Below are 19,208 nucleotides of genomic sequence, written 5' to 3'. Positions count from 1 at the left end.
GCAACTCCCTTGAGAAATTAACCTCATAGTTTCAAGATATCGCAATTCTCGATTCTGTATCTCATTCATCCATCCCGAAATTCTACACCCATTTTCAGCCCCCATTTCCCCAAAACATCACTACACCCGCTCCACTCAGCATGGACACGGCATCCTCACCCCACGGCATCGCCAACAACCTCTTCGCCATCACAGGCGCAGCATCAGGCATCGGCCGCGCAACCGCCACGCTCCTCATCCAAAGCGGCGCCAAAGTCTCGCTCGCAGACAAAGACGAAGCATCTGTCCTGCAACTAGCCCAGGAACTCGGCGAAAACGCCGTAGGGTACAAAGTCGACGTTACAAAGAGCGAGGAGGTAAACGCGTGGATAGGTCGAGCGGGAGAGAAGTGGGGGAAGGAATGTCTAGACGGTACGTTTTCACATTTCACACATCACTTAGCACCAGAAGACATACTTACATGCACGAAAAAAAACACGATCAGGCGCAGTAAATCTCGCAGGCATATCTGGGTCTCTCGCCCCTGCCCACGCGCACTCGCCGTCCAACTACGCCGCCGTCTTTGGTGTAAACGTCGAGGGAACATTTAATTGCATGGCCGCCGAACTCGGCAGCATGCGCGTTGCAAGCGGCGATGTAGTAACCGGCGGCTCCATCGTCAACGCAGCATCGATCACGGGACTGGTTGGGAAACCGAATTGCAGTATCTACTGCGCGTCGAAGCATGCGGTTGTGGGGCTTACGAAGGCGGCGGCCAAGGAGCAGGTGGGGACGGGGATACGAATTAACGCAATTGCTCCGTACGTTTGTTTTTTCTTTTCTTTTTCCTTTTCCTTCTTCATCGTCATCTTGTATGGGGGAGGGGGAGACTACTACTACGACTACTACTGCTACGCTAAATTCCTCGGAACAAGATAGCGTAGTAGTAGTAAGCAAAGTAACCCTATTGTCCGAAACACACTGACTTACACGTGAATCTCACACCCCTCGCAGTGGCTTCGTGGATACGCCGCTCATGCACGCGCTGGATGCCGAGCTCGGATTCGCGCTGCCGAACGATGCGGTGTTGGGGCGGCGGGCGCGTCCCGAGGAGGTGGCTAGGGTGATTCGCTTCTTGCTTAGTAGCGAGGCGAGCTTTGTGACTGGATCGGTGTATCAGATCGATGGCGGGATGGTGTGCTGAGTGAGTGAGGGTGTGTGTGTGTGTTTGCTTGTCGATGATGGTGTGGGGGAAGGAGAAAGATGGAGGGGTGAGCGAACAAAGAAAGAGAAGGAGAGTTGGGGAAAAAGGAATACTGCGGTGGGTCGGGTAAGAGGATGTATGCAGAAGCGAGACTCTTGGGCAAGCGTGGTTGTTGATTTTTATCGTTCTGCTTACTATGACTTCTTCTTCTCTTTTTCTTTTATCTATTTTGGCTTGTGAGGGGTCAAACGAAACGTTTAGCGTATGGGGATAGTTTGGTACGTGTGAGTGGGGGAGGTAACGAGGGAGTGGGTGTCGGGACACGACGATTGATAGGCACCGTTTGACTTGTTTGGTACCGAAGGCGGACGTTATGGCATTTCATTGCCGCTGCGTTGCGCTAGGCACCCAGATATCAGGAAATTCTTGCGGGGGAAAAGAAACACAAAAGGAATGATTGCATTTGGCGTTTTGGTGGTATTTGATTGTGTCGGGAACGCCGACCGAACCAACGCGAGTTCAGAGAGAAGAAAAAAAGTGAATGCAGAATTCGGCGAATATATTTCGCGCTACGGCCTTGTTATCTGTTGTGATGGTTGGGCAACCTTTCTTCCTTTTTCCTTCGATCGAGATTCGATCGAGATTAAGGCAGCGTGAACACGCCGTCGTATACGGTCTATATTTCTTTTCTTTTGATGCTGTTAGCTTAACCGGTTTCTATATCTGGTGGCGGCATTGAACTAGCTGCAAATGTTAGAATATTCCCAATCAATACTGTGAGTGGTACGACAAGGCGCAGCTGACATGAATGAGGAGGAAATTTGTGTCGTCGTGGATGCAAAAGTCGCATAAGTCAAAAAGAATTAATCTTTGATGCGCCTCTGCGGCTAAGTACGCGACCCAGAGCTTGCACCTCGTAACCCCTTTGTTCCCCTCTCTTCCCATGCTCATCTGCGTCAATTTACACTCGTAATACCGCACACGTCAGCTTTGCTCACCGGTGAAGTTAACAAAAATTTCCCTTATGATAACTCCGTCTTACTTTTTTTTTTTTTTCTCTCGCTCCTTTAGTAGATCAAGATCAACGTTTTGTATACACGTATGCAGACGTAGACATTAGAGCACGTCCATGCACGATAAGGTTGACGACACGAAGATGAGATGACTTGGAGATGTGGATCGAAGCCCGCTTTTTTTACTTCAACTCTAAACTTTTTTTTCGACGAGAATCTTACGATGGCGTTAAGCATTAAGGTGCTGAGGGGCGGTTTCTGTTAAACATCAGAAAACGGCGTTTGCACGATGCTGCGGTAGCTGAACGCTGCTGATCAAATTTCTCGATCTATGGATGAGAGTTCTTCTCTGCATTATCTTGGCATATCATACCATTCGCTTCCTTCACGCCACACTTATGGCTAGTGACTACGCATTGAGAATAAGACATTATTAGGTACGTTTACTAAGAGTTAAAGGGGGCGTTGAAAAGGGAAGCGGCCAAGTCTAATTGGACACGGAGGAGCTGTGGATGCGAAGCAAAAAAGAGAAACTTACGGATGGGTCGTTCAATTTTGTTGAAGGAGGCAAGGCATAATAGGTTGAAACATTGGGGCTGAACGAAGTTTAGCGGTTCAGGGAAAGATAGGCAGGGACAAAGCTTATTGGAGAGAATGCGTGAAATCCGGCGGTCATGATTGGTTCGTCAAGTGGGCCCCCACTCTGCATTCCAAATGAGGGTTAGTCAACTCCACGACGCAGTACAGAAGGTGAGATTATACGCATGTACATGTCGCAAACACGGAAAAAGGCAGATGCCGCATACTGTGGTCATGATAGAAGCTGTGTGTTTGAATACATTATTTGTTTAATATGTGGTTCATGCCGATAAGCGGTTTACATAGGAAAAACGATAGGTACGCTTTGCGTGTGACGCTAATTAAACTTTGAGGCCTCCCAAACTACCTGGTCCCTCTTGTCGCTCCTGGGGGAGAGGGAAAATGCCCCTAAAACTGAAACAAATATTGTTATCCTGTGGAAAATGTACTCATTTCATTTCATGCACCCCCATCTTGGCGAATACCTTTTCGTGACGAGGATCTGTGGGAAGTGCTTGCACAATGACCGCTTCGAGTTCGCGGTGAGACCCATTGGAGCCGATACGCTCACGGTATTTCCAGTCTGTTTCTCCACTGCGGTCGGAGAGCATGACATCTTCCCTTTTACTCGGAGTTCCCCGCAGGCGATCTGTAACTGTTTGGCTTGCGGAAACGAACCATGGGAGGCGGCCAACGGGCTTGACTGAATTGATGAAATAAGCCCAGGTCCATGATTGTTGGGTGATATTGAGGTAATTTCGCAACTTACTAGTCCAATACTCCCGGTGATCTTCATCATCTGGAACGATGTAACCGCCGGAAATAACCTTGGTTATGTAGATCATCCCGTTAAGTGCCGTGTATACCATTAAACCCGCTATTAGACCATAGGCGGCGCTGTAGCCAAATGGGATGAACATGACAGTTACGAATGCAGGGACGGCGTCACCGATGTAGCGCCAGTTGATCGACGTGATCTGTCGCATCATAAGGCAGCCAACCTGGTGACAGGGTCAACGGCGAAGCTCGGGTCGGCAGTAGTACGGGTGCAACTTACAAGAATCAGAGTACACCCGGTAGCCCATGGTGGAATAGATGCGAATATAGGCGCGAAAAACATGGATATGATGAAGCACAGCCCACAAGTCATTGCTGTCAAGCCAGTCTTTCCTCCTTCAGCAATGCCAGCGCCACTTTCAATAAAAGCTGTGACAGGCGAACAGCCAAGAAGCGCGCCGATGGATATGCAGAAAGCGTCTGTGCAATAAGCGATCGTTGATCTGGGGAAATCCCCGGTCTCCGAGTCGACAACACCAGAAAAGCGCGCCATGGAGTAGAGTGTTGCAGTGCAATCAATGATGTCGACGTAAAGAAAGGTAAAGAGCGCGAGGGCAAAGTGGCCAGACTTTTCGGATATGTTCCAATCTAATGCGTTCAAGGTACGATCAATAGGCTGGAAGCTGACCACCTTTTTGAAAAAGTTGAATCGGTCGTTGCCAAGTTCGGAGTCAGGGAAGAAGGTCACTTCAGTTCCTCTTCTGTGACAAGGTTAGTAAATCCTGCCGTTCAGAAAGGTACATCAGACGTACGGCCATGAGATGATGGATACAAGCAGAATGGCCAATATCATGGCACTCTTGACTTTATAAGACATCAAATATGCCGTCAGAATGCCGCCGCACATGATGCCGAGCCACATCTAAATGCTCTGATTAGCTGGGACTTGTCCGGGTACTGCGACATAACGTACCGTCGGCGATGTCATCTTGTGGCTTTGACAAGAGCCAAACTCATCCTTGTATTGATTTGGACATCCAGCAATGTCAAGTGGCGTACTGCTCGAACCCGCAATAGCTCCAATACCGGCATTGTTGCTGAGACCTACCTCGGCGAGGAATAGCCCGATGCCGCAAGCAGCGGCAATCTTGAGCGACACAGGAATGACCTTCACGAGCCATTGCCGCATTCCAATCAAGGACAAGAAGATGAATATCAGGCCCTCGACAAAGACGGCAGTAAGTGCAAGGTTGTAAGAGATGGGACCGCCTCCATTGAAACCCACGATTTGATAAGCAAAGTATGCGTTGAGTCCCATTCCTGGGGCGAGGCATACTGGCATGTTCGTTAGGAATCCAAACAAGAAGGAACTAAAGCCTGCTACTGCAGCTGTTGCTGTGATGAGATTGCGGTTGACATCTGGTCATGTGTTAGCCAAAGTTTTCAGTTCCTGCGGAGACTGCCCGTACCTTGTTTGCAAATGAGGTACTCGCTGTTTTTTAAGCACAAAGGGTCGGCTGTGTCGTTGCAAACGCAGTTTCCACCAGTGTCCGAGAGAATGGTAGCCTAGCCTCTCAGTAATGTTTTTGGCACGCGACCCTTACAGACTAACATTGACAGCGATGATGTACGCCATGGTGAAGAATGAAGTGAGCCCAGCTCGAATTTCTGTAGTAAACCTAGTGTGCTTGATTTCATCCTCCTATTCGGCATGTCAGCGAGTGATAGCAAGGCGCGAGTGCTGGTAATGAAACACACATGTCCACAGCCGTCGAGGCGAAAGATCCTCCCGAAAGTTGACCTTCCGACCTGGGCATTGAAAGCGTCGACATAGGCGTGATAAGTTTCCATGGCTGCAGATGTGTGAAGACAAGCAATGGTGGAGATGCGGATCTTTGCTGGGAGGAGGGGGGCGAGCAGGAGGACTATAGAGGATCTGCCTGCACCGGCTATATGTGTGTCGCGGGTGGCGTGGTATAAGCAAGCATGAACGAGGCTCAGGCAAAAGCAGATGTCATGTATAGGGTTCGCGACTGCGACGAGTTAGACCGAAGCCATAAGCAAAAGGCATATGATCATGCCACTGGAAGATAAGAGGACTCCGAGGCTTTGCTAGTCTTCAGACCAGAAGCAGGCCAGACGGCAGGGCGCTGGCTGAGGCGGGGAGCAAGGGGAGCCAGCTCTGGCACCAGGGCAGAAACACGCATCCGAAAGCGTTCTCATGTAGGGAACCCAGGGGCGAGGCAGTGGAAGCATGATCCTAGCCAGTGCCGCCGCGGCAAGAGCGTTGTCGTGCAGGCGAACCGGATGCTGTGGAATGGTACGCGCGGATGGGGTGCAAGTAGAATAGCCCTGTGTGGTGGTGGTTGAGCAGTGTATGATCATGGGCGGAAGCGAGTCAGGGGCGCGGGTGGGCTGGCCGGGGTTAGTCAGGCACCCTCGCTGCAGATCCAGCCGCATTCCGCCTGGCGCCTATGTCGATCATCAGTGCAGTAATGCTCGCCCCGCACTGGCAGCAGACGGCCAACACCTCGGCGTCTCAGTGGCAGGTGGGTGTTGCGCCATGCTGTTCGTTACTTTTGATTGCACATGGCGTGTCTAATGTGTCGGTAGGTGTCCTCTGCCCAGTGCTCAAAGGCCAGATTTTGCGCCGCTGCGCCGGGTGCGTGGCACTTGGCCTGCGTCGACGAAGATCAACACTGATCTCCCGCCGCCGAACGACTCGATTTTCCTCTTACGTCTGCCGGCCGTGTCTGGCAATCCTGCTGGTACTCCGCAAGATGAGACCCACCCTATTTCCTTGTCAAACCTTGCCACCGAATACCGCGGAGTGCAGATGAAAAGGCCGACGGGCTGGTCAGGCTGGCTGCGCCTATCGAGCAGCATTGCAGTTTGGAGTGTGCTTTTTCCGGGGAAGACCCGCGCCAGATAGAGAGACGCATTGCACGCCCTTAGCACGTGTGGCCGCAGGCCTCTCCAGCAATGCAGCCGGCATGTCCAAGAAGGGCATTGTGTTGGGCAACCGTGCGCCTAGCATCCGAGCACGACAGCATGGGGGTGGGTAGTGCGCTTGGCTGTGTATTTTGGCTCGGGAAGCCCTGATATTAGACCTAAAGTAGAGTCAAGAGGTCAATAACGCCACATTCTCGTTGGTGCGACAGCGTTTCGTCGATTACTCACATACGGCTGGTGCCAGGTACCGCTACGTGATCTGCTTGACGGCCGCAACACCATCTGCCAGGCGCCCGTGTCGGCGCGCATTGACCGACCAGAAAGCTCCATTTCATTCACAAATAGCCTCCAGTCCACGCTCTGCGCTCGCCATCTAGGGCCGTCGACTTAGAGTGTGGCCCCACTAACCCCCACCGTGTCTCCTCATCCGTAGTCGACCATGTTCGCAACAGACCTTCCACTGGAGAAAGAGCCCGAGACGTTCGGAGCTCGGAGAGAACGAAAGGCGAAGGAGCGATCCGTTAGGTCTCCATCCATCGGTGCCTCCACTACATCAAGAAGTTCGAGAGGCTCTGCCTCGACTGAGCGTGATGCATGGTGGCCGACAAGCTTGAAGAAGGCAAACATCATCAAGCCTAAAACCACACGACCCCCGTCCGGCTCCAGTCAGTCTTCGCAAAAGACTTTTCGTAATGTTCCAGCGACATTGGATACGAAAAAAGCCCGTGAATTCAAGGATCCGGCGCTGCAACCAAGTTGGACGTATACTAGCTCGCTTTCTGGCACTCTGCCATCCGGTAACTCTTTACATTTGGATGAATACCACCAGGTCTCAGAGCTCGAAGGTGATAACTCGTCTCGACAGTCAAGCTCCATTTCGTCACATGCCTCGAGTAAGTCGTTAATCACCATGTCGGTGTTGGGAGCTGCGCTGATCTTGCTGGGCAGATGACCGAGATGAGGCAACGACACCCATCACAGTAAATAGCGATGATGCGCCTCAACTGTCAACAATGAGCCCAGAGTCGTTTGTGACAAGCCGAAGCAGAGCGAGTTCATCGGCCGGCGAACCCTGTTTTTCAACATGGCCGTCTGTTCTGGACATGAGAAACAAGAAAAAGGCGTAAGCAGTGTGGCTCTTGTCCTTGGGCGCTTGTACTAAGCCTCTGCAGCTCTCCGCAGCCAACCAAGAAAGTATATTCGAGACCAGAAGCGTTGGAATTGAACGACAGCTTCCACAGGAAAATGAGCTTGAATGACATACGAACACCCTCTTTCGACTCGGACATGTCCAACAAACCTCTCTCACAATGGCAATGTCTCGCTCCTTGCGAAGTACCCACGGAGATGCAGCTGAATATGCAACCGCAGTCATCTGGCAGCATACTATATTCTCCCAATAGCAACTCCGTGCAGCTTACCCGATTCCAGCGATTTATTCGCAGAATGGAATCTGCCGGCCCGAAGGTCATACTCGACCGACTTAAGGAAGACTGGCAGGAGGCGACCAGTGACGGTGTTGACGAAGAGGTATATACACATTTGTTGGTATTGGAGATGCCATACTAATTATTCTGCATCAGTTGATACTCGAAAAACAGCTCTGGCTGTTGACAGGCCTCCAGATGCAAACTGCGAAACATGACAAGAGCACTCCTATACCGGAATTCAGCACAGGAAAAATCTTAGAGCTGTATGGAAATCTCTGTAAGTCCATGGTGTGTTCTGTGCTACGCTGTTGTGCGAGTTTTAACGGTTGTCATTAGCGGAGGTATACCAGTTATCAGCAATGCATCCATCCCAAATGGTACATTTTCTCACCACAAAACCTCAGCGACACGTTCCCTTGCCCGGAAATGTGTCATACTTGACGGTGCGCAAGTTTGGCTCGGTCCCACTGCCTTACCCGGAAGACTACTTTTCTCACATCCGAGCGTCGACTTTGCCGTCCCTTGTGCCATCTTCCGAACTGCCCGAGTTGTTCAGAGAATGCTACAAGCTGCTTGCTCCTGGCGGTTTCCTAGAAATCAGAGTCATGGATGCGGCACCTGTACGCACCACAGCCGGGCCACTGATGCGCGCGTGGATTGAGGATAGACTTTCCGTCAACCTAGAACGGCTTTTCAGATGCTCCAAACCGTGCGCGCTACTCCCCGCGTGGCTAACAGACGCCGGCTTTGAATTGAACGATCAACACAAGGACCAGAAACTGATATTACCATGTGCTTCTGATCCAGAGTCTGCCAAAGTCGATGACGAACTTTCGACCATCATTGGTCGTGCCTTGTGGAAAGACATTTGGGGAAACTTTGTAGACGACTCTTTTGACGAACCAAAATGGTGGTGGGAAGACAAGGACATTGTGGAAGAGTGCTTGAAGCGCCAGACCGTCCTTGAGTGCAGGACGATTTTTGCATACAAGCGGGAGGTGGCTCCGTGAGCACAAAGGTAATAATAATGAAGGTATGATGTGCGTGCTGGAACTAGCTTGGTTGGATGTTTTGTTTGCGTTTGCTGTGTAACATAGATACCCGGTGCGTTATTACGAGCTATAATTCTGAGAAAGTTATGATTTGACTACAACCATGGAGCTGTCGTTGGTACACTGGGTGTAGTGACATGTCAAACGATACACGGCCCCACTAAAATGTCGCGTCTACCCGCACGTGACAGCGCGACATTGCCCAATGTGTTCCAAAGACCGCGTCTTGGGCTTTATGCCAACTTCGATTGAAACCTTTTTTCTTTGCAATCAATTACAAACTCGAATGACAACAATACACTTTACATAACTCTAGCCACTGAAGACTGTAAAGCATCAGAGTCATGTCGTTGCATCTTGCTCTCGGACCTCAGCCCCGACGTCCGTGCCACGTACTCTGTTTCAGCTGGATAGTGTGCAACGCGCTGTAGCTACAATACAATATCAGCCACGGTGTCGGCATTTTTAAGCGGTCTTCATCAGTCAGACCACCTTTTTTCGCTCAGCGGTGTTGTCACTCAGTTCTGTTTCGCGGGCTGAACACCAGTGGCTTCCAGCACAATCCCGCTACCACAAGTGTGTAACCTCATCGACCACTGGAGCGCTCCCTCACCACTCCATCCGTCCACGCCCAACTCGTCGGGCCCACTGCCAAACTACCGACCTGGGTCTGGTCCTCGCCCAGTTTCCCCCACCACCCCTGTCGATACCCGACCTACGCTTCGATATATTGCTACCGAAAACAAACCACGTCTAACCTGGAAAAAGCAAGCAAATAGAAAAAAGAGATGCTTAACTCTTTGGGCACCAAGCTTGCGCTAAGGAAAGCCGGATTGGGAAATATTTCGCTTCCAAAGACCGACAACTTGTTTGGTGGCAATAATAGTACAGGGAGTTCGAAAAAGGGCGCTGCAGACGGAGGAGATGCGGGCTTCGCCAACCCATTTGCAAACGTGCAGTGGGGAGTCCCCAAAGCATTCCAATCATGGACCACGCCTCCGCCGCCTCAGGACCCCGTCCGTAAGCCCCCGCAAATAGGAGACCGCGCTCAGTCGCACGCGAAGTTGCAGTTTCCAGCGCCAGACAGTCGCCCTACAATAATTTTGTTTCTGCGATTCTGTGGATGTCCTTGTGAGTTTCTTTTTTTTCTCTTCTCTTTTCTGCATATTCTTCCATTTTCAAGACTTGGATTCTTTCGAAGCAAAGAATCTTTGGAAAAAAAAAAGTAACATGTCACCATCGTCTCCCATCACCATCACCAGAAAACAAAACAAAAACAAAAACAAAACGCAAAGTCCAAATCAATTAATCAAACATAATCTAATAAACATGTTACAGTCGCACAAAAACTCCTCCTCCGTCTCCGCACCCTCGCAAACCGCTATCCTTCTATCCGCTTCATCGCCATATCCCACTGCACCCCCGCCGCGACAACCGCCTGGCTCTCCAAACTCGGCGGCGCTTGGAACGTCGACATCATTGTCGACCCAGAGCGTAACCTGTACGCGCTGTGGGGCCTCGGCATCTCTACCTGGGCACACGTCTTGCACCCACGTAATGGGTACAATCAGGTGATGCTGAGGAAGAATGAAGGGGTTTGGGGACATGAGGTTGGTGAGGGAGCGTGCAGGTGGCAGATTGGGGGTGCGTATGCGGTGGATGGGCGCGGAGTGGTTACGTGGGGTGCGCCGATGGAGTCGGTCGATGAGGAGATACGGTTTGAGGATGGGGTTAAGACGTTGGGGTATGGGGATTCGAGGATGTAACAAGGATCAGATAGAGACAGAACTAGACTGTGGAGGAGGAGTTTTTTTTTTGGAGATTGGGGTTGTTCGGTTACTTCGAAGATTGCTGCGTTGAGAGCGAGGTCAGGTATCATGCTTTGTCCAAGTTTTTAGACGTGAGGATTCAAGTCGAAAATCCGAATGGAAATACATTTGGCACATGTCTTATAGTTCAACTCCTTTGTGATGCATGCACACACCAATCCATACATTCATCCACCAAACTATATACATCACTTCTATCTACAAAACCCTCCCTCGTCCCTTTCGTTAATTACACCATTCCCAACCCCCCATAATATCTAATATAACCAATCCCACTCTATACAAATCCCCCCATGACAAACATTATCTACACCCCATCATTACCCAAATCCACAACCCCCGAGATGATCCAAAGGAGAAGAGAGAAAGAAAAAAAACCGTAAAATTAACTCGCGATTGCTCATGACGCGAATATCATCAAAAGGAAGTACATACGTGGCCGTGAGGGAGGGATCTGAGGTATCATGTCTAAAAAAAAGCCCCGCAAGAAGGAAAGGAAAATCGTTGAACATCATTAGCAAATAAACAGGAAAAAAGCAAGGCAGGTTTTTGTGTGTGTGTGTGTGTGTCTCTCTCTCTCTCTCTCTCTCTCGCGCAGATGGGGAGGAGAGGAGGTTCCCGGGTGAAACCCGCGATATTTCGGTCCTAGGAAGTTCGGGATTGGGGAAGAAAAAAAATGCGGGGGAGGGGGGGAAATTCCCGGCGACACGGTCGTCCGCATGACCGACTATGTGATCCGGAGAAGGAAAGGAGTTGCGTACTCTATTCCTTTCTTTTTTTCGACCATGGTCGATGAGCGTCGGATGCACTTTCTAAAAGTATCGGTCGACAATGTCGTATCCGCTGCGAACGGCCCACTCGACGATTTCCATGCCGCTGATACCACTGGCATAGTACGTCTTCTTGCAGCCCTGGAGGTTGTTGTATTTCTCGTACGCGCCAGCAGCAAGGGCCTCGCTGCCAAAGTGGGGGAAGTAGTCCCACTTACGGAAGGCTTTGACATCTTCTTCGGTAAATGGGGAGGGCTTGGCTGTAGCGTTCCGTGGGTCCTTGTTGATGGCGGATAAGCTGTCGATGAGGAGGCGTTTGGCGGCTGCTTCAGTCTGGAATTCGTAGGGACCCCAGGACCAGGCTACCGAGACATTGGATTGTTGGCTTAGGCGCAGAATGGCGACGGGCTCGCCATCGTTTGGTGGGGGCACGCTGGGCGAGGCGCTGGCAGCAACGTAGGATACGCCGAATGGAAGCTCGAGCTCTACAGCCGAAGAGTAGTACTGGTGTGTTGTAACGTTGGCAAAGGTATTGTGCTCTTCCTCGGTCAAGTCGACGCCAACGCGCTGCAGGTTGTCCAGGCTCGGGGGAAAGGCAAATATGACGGAAGAGCATTCTTGCTTGTTCCAAGAAACAAAGTTTCCTTTTGGTACTGTGTAGGTCAAGACTGGGTTGGGTCCCGATCGGTCTACGCAGCGGACGTCGGCAGACGTGTAGATGGGCGTCTCGCAAAGCTCCTTCTCGGTGTACTCAGCAAACATTTTGTGAAAGTCCATGTAGTACACATTGCGAATGCCTGCAAAGGCTGTGAGAATGTCAGGCGTGAAGTACTTTAGGATGTAGAGCTAGTCAGATGTTAGCGCGTTCTGCATGCGCGATCCCTGCAAAAATGTTGGCGGGCCATGACGTACTGCTGGCACAATGTTGATATCCCCATAACCATAGAGCGCGACAGCATTGACAAGTATAAGAGGGAGCGCAGTAAAATTGTTCTGACGAAACCACTCTGCGCCGGACAAGGTAAATTCGTGTGGGACACCGTCCTGTTCCTGCATTAGCCTAGTGGATTTTGTGTATGACAGGGAGGGAGCTGTACCCTGTAGTTGAGAGCACTGGCGGGTCGGAAGCGCTCATTCCACAGTACAACGTATCTCGGGATCTCTGAAGCGACCATGGCGGAGAATTGCGCGCTCAAGGCCGGGTAGGGCAGAATGTCGCCGTTTGTAAAGTTGTAGATGTACTGGCTACGCGCGCCGGCGAGCGAAAAGGACTCAATGGCAACATCGGTCTTGTTTAGTATGCCAACGGTCTCGGTGTAGGTGCCATTGGAGAAGAAGGCAGCGCCGAGAGGGTGGAAGATGCCTCTAGATGGGCGGTTAGTCGCGTCTGAGGATTGCGACGCTGAACAGGACTTACTTTTCATCATACCACGATTGGCATTTGCCACCAACCTTTTCTTGTCGGTCAAAGACAACAGCGCTGATGCCCTTGTCTTTCAACCTACCAGCAGCGGCCAAACCGGCCGGGCCTGCGCCAATGATGCATACTGGGTTTTTATGATGATGAGAGTCGCCAGTTGGGGCAGAGAGGACCAGCGAAGGGAGCGCGACCAAGGATACGAGGAGCGACCACATGGCAGAGAGAAAGAGAGAGTCGACAGTGAGATGGACGCAAGGGGACAATTGGGGAGGGCACGAGAAAGGATGGGGCACCAGTACCTGCAGCTTACATATAGCAGTAGTGCTGGGTGCGGAGGCTTGCGTAGTTTGGTTTCCTTTTCGGATGTTCAGTGCCCTGTAGGGCCAGGCGCTGCGCGGTGCGTTGGCATTAGACGGGATACAGGCGGGCTAGCACAGGGCCATGCTGCCACCTCTGACGCCAACTCTGGATTTGCAGCCATGGTCAGGCTGGAGCGAGCATTTGCGAGGTAACTTTTGCAGTGGTAAACGGTCGTGCGCAGAAGCATTGGGCGCCTCCTGTGACGTTTGGGACGAGGGTCTGCTACGCGGGAGGAGGTCGGTATGGATGTATTTTTTTGTTTTTTCCCGCAGGCCCCGGCCCTGGTGGCAGTCCGGGACAACGGCGGCCCAAGACAGCGATATTATGTGCTGCAGCGGCCGCAATGGGATAAGCAGGCGGGCCAGTGTGTCTATGATGGGCAGACTGTGTTTGTCGGCAGGCTTCGCAGCAGGTTCTGGAAGCGGTGAAGGAAGAGGTGTAGGCACATGTCATGGTGCAGCAGCCATGCGATGCGGTACGCGAGTCGGGAAATGGAGCCAGGGCATCTGTCGCCATTCAGCATTCAGCCCTGTCGCTAGTCCGCCCGCCAACGTTTGACCTCCAGCCGCCCATCTCGCCGGGACTGGTTCCCGCCTCTTCAAAAAGCCTCGTCAAGAGCCCGACGACACGGCATCTTCTACGCCCACCGTCAGGCCGCTCGCTATTGCAGACACGTCGCGTGTACACAGTACACAGTACCCAGTACACATCTCTGGCCTGATGCTGCCCTCTCTTGCACTGCCCGCGCCGGATTGGGCACGCCGCGTCGAGACAGACGTCATCTCCCGTCGGCGACTAGGCCTGCGTTGGTTATGCCGCGAGATTGACACCTCACTCTGCCAGCCTTGCCGTGACAGTCCGACCAGGCATCGTGACGGCGGAAATTGCGCCCGCTGCGAAACCTCCATGCGCATGCTTGTGCTTGCAGTGGAGAAGCGGGATGGGCTGACATCATATTCCATGCCCACGGACCAATCTACTGCTGAAACATAAATAGATATGCTCAGGGTCTTGCTTCAAAGCAAAAGTCCAGGAAAAGAAAGAGCATGTCGCACCATGGGCCAGCCCGGCTCCCACGGCATGACAGCAACTCACCTCAATAACATATCCTCGCATGCCCACATCATGCCTGCATGAGCCCGGAGCAGTCAAGTCAGTGTGTAGGTTGTCGATTGAGACGAGTACGTATGCCCTATGCAGGTTAAATCTGAACACTCAACGGGGATCTGGTAGCCAATCGCACCTTCATCTCAGCCTGCCGACTGCCGACTGCCTCCTACATCGTCTTCAACACCGAAGCTGCGACTCGTCTGCATCTCAACAGGGAACCAGTTGCGAGATGAGTTTGGGAAAAAAAAAGAGGTCGTTGCCCTAGATGGGCTGACGTGATGGCATTACATGCTATCGTAGTACTAACCGCCTCGCTAAGAGACGCGAAAAGAAGAGACTGGCATCGTGATGCGCAGTTGACCGCCCAGACAAGAGAGGAAAGAAAAGAAATAAAGAAACAAGAGTCGAGTCCGAGAGAGCCACCCAGTCTTGGTTTTTTCCCAAGTGAGGATATTGGTGGTAAGAAAAATACAAATGAAAATGAAAGTCGAGGGTACGAGTGGCCCACCAGGAAAACCCCTAGCTCAACGGCACCCCAACGCCACACGCTCAACGTATGCGAATATTAAATAAAGGTAATGTGCACTGCGCCTCGCGATCAGTACATGTAGGCTTTTTGCTGCTCTATATCAATCTCGAACCGACTTTTGTCTGTGTCGCCACTCATCGGCCGCTCCGAGAAGGTGCTGTGGTGGGCTGGCTGTGTGCTGATGGCAAGCTCAGGCTGCGAGTCGTTGTTCTCGGTCAGCCTGCGTGTGTCCAGCTCAACCTGGTCGATGACAGGTGTAATCTTCTCCTTCTTCTTGCTGTGTTGCGAGCCGCTGGCGTATCTTGAACCCTGTTGTCTCGCTCGGTGCGGGAAGAGTAGGGGCTTGAGCGCCGGGATGCATCCGCAAATAACACCGACGTTTGTTTCAATGGCCGTCCATACCCAGATCTGGTATCCTTCCCAGGTTGCATCGTATGTTCGGAACAGTGTGTAGTGGATCCAGTACGCCCGGAAGCTACTGGCAACAACAATAAGGCCGCCAACGGAAAAGAGAACGATCAGTCCGATGCGTTGACTCCATGGAAGTGATAGTGAGAAGAGAGTGGGGATGGGTAGTGCGTAGATCATGAAGTCGGTCACGACGTTGAGGACACTTTGTACGACAAGCGGGGGTCCCTCGGGAATACAGTCACGGTGGTCGGCATTCAGCTTCCAATAGCTCGAAATTGGACTGCAGTTGTCAGCACCAGAAGGACTGTTTGCTTTGGACATGGTACTCACATGCACTGTACCCACAGGGCAACCAGGAAGACGACGAAAGCGGCAAAGACAAGAGCAAACGTCGCCCACACTAACTTACGGAAAACGGACTTTTCAGGGGCGATGCGAAAGTATGATACCAGAATCGACATCTTGATAGTCGATGATGCAAGTACAAATAATGTCTGGCCTGCCATGGATGCCTGCAGAAGTCAGCATCAGCTCATCGTGCCACGAGCCAACCCATGGTCGTACCTGTCTGCCAACCATCATCTCATGTGGCTTCAGGTCCCAGGCGTGACGATCCCAACCGTACAGCTGAGATGCCATGATGACAATAATGGTGGTACCTGTATGATGAGTCAGTCATGATGGGGCGTGATGCGAGTTGGTGGGGGGAATAAACGCACCAATACTGAAGATCATGGCAACAATCATGAGATAGTCGTCATACCAGCTCTTCTTCAACCATGATATCCGTACCCAGAGCCTAAGGAAGACGACTATCATGGCAATGGGAAGCAGAGTCAGCTCAACAATCATCAACCCCGGGCCTCTTGTGACGGGGTCGATGTAGTTGGGCTTGGGCCAGGTCTTCAGGACCTCTGGCGGGGGGGACCTCATCGTGAGCAAAGCAAAGTTTCAAACAAGGTAGATGGACTTCAGATGGATAATAGGTCAGACTGAGGAACGAGCGTCATCAGCGTCCAAGATGCACGGGACTGGGAATGGACAGGAATATAACCCTCCTCGAGGGCGACAAAAGGGACTCGGACCAGTCCGCCCAAGCTGCGCCGTGCACATCGGCTCGACCTCATGTGGAACTCGCCTTCACTGGGGGGCATGGTACGCGGATACACAGAAAAACTTCGCATAGGTCGCTACGCTGCACTATTGGTAGGCGTCAACGGCAGCTCCGTTGCGGGTGCTTGGACTGGTGTCGGATTGGCCCGCAGGGGTCCCGGTACGCTCAACACAGCCTTGGAGGGCAGCGCGCACCGTGACTTGCTGGTACTTTAGACTACTGTGGAGAAGCGAGCAAGTAGACGCAAGCTGAGGGTGGAGTGGCCCAGTCTGGGTCCAGGCATCTTGTTGCTGCGGTCCATCAGTGGCTGAGTACTACTATGAGTGTGTAGCCAATCGCCACCAGAAGCCGGGGGTACCTGCAAAGTACCTGGGCCTAAGCGTCTGTGCACGTTGCCGTTGTACGACTTGATTTGGGCTCCTCGATATAAGCCGATACTCTGGATGACTGACGGCGTCATCTAGACTACCGCTTTCTACCAAGCCCGCGTCGCTCATTGAGTGTCTGCCCTCATCCACCACGCGCCTGTCGCGTGTCGTCGTTGAGGGCTCAAAGGGTCTTGCGTTGCCTCGTTGCCTCGTTGCCCGTTGTGGCGAAGCGTCTTTCGGATCGGCCGCCGAGATGCAAGGGCCATCCCAGGCTCTCGCCTCTACGCCAGCGAATAACCTCACCGCATCCCATCAATGTGTGACGACCAATTCCTACACGCGCTCAAATGCGGATGCGGGATCTGGACAGCGCCAATTTCCCGTATCCGCTTTCTCGTGGCTCAGCTTATTTAGAAATTTCTCTTCCAGCTCCAGTTCCACGCCCAACAGCAACTACTTACTCGCCCATGCATCTCAACTGCTCGACTCCCGTCCTGGTACTCGGAATTACTTGGCCCTTCTGACAGCTGTCATGCCATTCCATTATAGCGGATCATGAAATAATAGGTGGCGATTTCAACGTGGCTTTGCCTCCAAGTGACGGCACTTGCTGGAATCGTTGTGCACGCTATTCCCTCCAAGGTAACTGTCAAAGGCTGGGTATGCCTACTCGGACGCATCGGATGGCTACCCACTCCCGGCACGGGATGCAAGTAAGCTACCATCACACACAGCCAAAGTGGTTGAACAAAAAACCCCGGTCCTAGTGCCCATCCGTCCCAACGTCCCATGCTCCTCCCTGTCTCTCTCACTCCACCTATGCCGCCCCCGCGGCCCATCTTGTCCTGTCCCTTGGGACCGATGACCGCGTCAGCCAGCCGTTACCCACTTGACCCGTTGGAAGCCTACTGATCCTTCATGACAAGCGGTCCATTTCTCCCAATGACCTGCATGCACGCATCGTGTTCGCATCGGGATCATCGTTGCAGTGGTTGCGAAAGAGTGTTTTTTTTTCAGCCCTCAATAGTCCGCTACCAACCCTCACCACTAGCAACAATAACAACAACTGTACAGAATCTTCTCCTGTATCAGTTAGTACTTCATCTCCTCAGACAACTGAGATTTGGATAGACAACTTGGCCCACTATTTTCAGCTAATACGATGAATCTCCTCTATTCCAATTGGCTTTTGATACCGGATATCCTTGGACGCCCTCCACATTTCCAGATCTTACCCACCCCTTTTTGCCTCTCGGCGTATTTCTCACTGTGCAAGGGCAAGGGTTCACTACCTTTTGTCAAAGCTGATCGAGATTGCAGTCATGAACTATATTACATTTTCCGTCTAATCACTCCATATTAGAACGCCAATAGACGGCCCAGCTTCCAATCGCCTAGCCACAAAACGCCATCAACACTGTTCCGGACTATCTGAGTCCCAGAAAAGCATTTCCAGTTCATTTCAAACGAAAACAGGCACGAGTAATAATCTCTCGACCTCACTGGCTCCTCCGATCACCACACCACACCTCCCGATCGCACTACCATCTTCCATCGAGCAACCTAAAATAAACACTAAACTAATCCCATACCTCTCAACTCAGACCACAAAAGCGTCAAAGCACATTTGCCATCGGCACTACATTCGGCCCAAACACACAACTACCGACATGACCCAAAAAAACGCCCTTGGGTCCCACACGTACCCCCCTCTACGCGAGGCTGGACTATCTCATCCCGCCCTCCCCTACGCCAGACCTTTTTTCTGGCCCTTACCCACCAGCGAATCGCCACTCATCTCAACCTTCCCACGCACATGGCATCTCGTCACGACACATTTGTGGGGAGCTGGGCCCTGGGGTACTCCCAAGCGCCACTGACAGAATGCAGGATCGCGACGCATCCAATCATGACCCGAAGGCTAGCGAGGCTGGCGAAAGTCGCCGATGTCGCCATGTATGTGTCAGCTCATTATAGTGTGATGGGGAAGTGATGGGCTGGATTACTCAACCCCCCTTTTGTCGAATGATGTGACTTGCTTGTATGCACTCAGCACAATCATGTTGGCTGGCTGCAGCATCTCGCTTCGAGTGCGCGGACATGGTGAGTTTGTGGGGTTGTGCAAGACGTCATTGTGGTGTGTTGGTATCTGGGGTATGCCGGAGGAAAGGATGGGTAAAGGAATAGGAGGGTCGATTCTGAGAGGTTTGTTTTTGACTTGCTGGTTGGTATGTGATAAGCCTGTTAACATGGAAATATCAGTACATGTCATTGGTTTCAGGCTATTAAATTCTCACTGAGTAGTCCTCTT

The 19,208-nt window shown here is 51.9% G+C and overlaps 7 protein-coding genes across 7 annotated transcripts; 4 read left to right on the top strand and 3 right to left on the bottom strand.

Moving 5' to 3' along the window:
- Positions 1–140: 140 nt before the first annotated feature.
- COCMIDRAFT_95270 (uncharacterized protein) lies at positions 141–1,183 on the top strand (the record flags this gene model as incomplete). Its single annotated transcript, XM_007689758.1, has 3 exons — positions 141–411; positions 485–800; positions 994–1,183. The coding sequence occupies 3 exons, from the start codon at positions 141–143 to the stop codon at positions 1,181–1,183; spliced, it is 777 nt and encodes a 258-aa protein (XP_007687948.1).
- A 1,933-nt stretch (positions 1,184–3,116) lies between these two features.
- On the bottom strand, positions 3,117–5,403 carry COCMIDRAFT_26288 (uncharacterized protein; the record flags this gene model as incomplete). Its single annotated transcript, XM_007689732.1, has 9 exons — positions 3,117–3,209; positions 3,261–3,478; positions 3,545–3,752; positions 3,833–4,313; positions 4,365–4,474; positions 4,526–4,971; positions 5,022–5,118; positions 5,165–5,254; positions 5,311–5,403. The coding sequence occupies 9 exons, from the start codon at positions 5,401–5,403 to the stop codon at positions 3,117–3,119; spliced, it is 1,836 nt and encodes a 611-aa protein (XP_007687922.1).
- A 1,540-nt stretch (positions 5,404–6,943) lies between these two features.
- Positions 6,944–8,944, top strand: COCMIDRAFT_36737 (uncharacterized protein; the record flags this gene model as incomplete). The annotated part of the gene is made up of 5 exons (XM_007689742.1): positions 6,944–7,397; positions 7,453–7,627; positions 7,677–8,034; positions 8,088–8,211; positions 8,271–8,944. 5 exons carry the CDS (start codon positions 6,944–6,946, stop codon positions 8,942–8,944), a joined length of 1,785 nt encoding a protein of 594 aa, XP_007687932.1.
- Positions 8,945–9,774: 830 nt separating this feature from the next.
- Positions 9,775–10,752, top strand: COCMIDRAFT_5264 (uncharacterized protein; the record flags this gene model as incomplete). Its single annotated transcript, XM_007689728.1, has 2 exons — positions 9,775–10,117; positions 10,325–10,752. The coding sequence occupies 2 exons, from the start codon at positions 9,775–9,777 to the stop codon at positions 10,750–10,752; spliced, it is 771 nt and encodes a 256-aa protein (XP_007687918.1).
- An 875-nt stretch (positions 10,753–11,627) lies between these two features.
- COCMIDRAFT_95240 (uncharacterized protein) lies at positions 11,628–13,220 on the bottom strand (the record flags this gene model as incomplete). The annotated part of the gene is made up of 4 exons (XM_007689757.1): positions 11,628–12,431; positions 12,498–12,629; positions 12,683–12,950; positions 13,003–13,220. The coding sequence occupies 4 exons, from the start codon at positions 13,218–13,220 to the stop codon at positions 11,628–11,630; spliced, it is 1,422 nt and encodes a 473-aa protein (XP_007687947.1).
- Positions 13,221–14,753: 1,533 nt separating this feature from the next.
- COCMIDRAFT_95217 (uncharacterized protein) lies at positions 14,754–15,044 on the top strand (the record flags this gene model as incomplete). Its single annotated transcript, XM_007689756.1, has 1 exon — positions 14,754–15,044. One exon carries the CDS (start codon positions 14,754–14,756, stop codon positions 15,042–15,044), a length of 291 nt encoding a protein of 96 aa, XP_007687946.1.
- Positions 15,045–15,073: 29 nt separating this feature from the next.
- COCMIDRAFT_95210 (uncharacterized protein) lies at positions 15,074–16,348 on the bottom strand (the record flags this gene model as incomplete). Its single annotated transcript, XM_007689755.1, has 4 exons — positions 15,074–15,695; positions 15,746–15,927; positions 15,980–16,074; positions 16,135–16,348. 4 exons carry the CDS (start codon positions 16,346–16,348, stop codon positions 15,074–15,076), a joined length of 1,113 nt encoding a protein of 370 aa, XP_007687945.1.
- Between the last annotated feature and the right edge of the window lie 2,860 nt (positions 16,349–19,208).

Source organism: Bipolaris oryzae (genome assembly GCF_000523455.1).
Source record: "Bipolaris oryzae ATCC 44560 unplaced genomic scaffold scaffold_64, whole genome shotgun sequence".
NCBI classification, from domain to species: Eukaryota; Fungi; Ascomycota; class Dothideomycetes; order Pleosporales; family Pleosporaceae; genus Bipolaris; species Bipolaris oryzae.
This window is presented reverse-complemented; position numbering and strand designations above follow the sequence as displayed.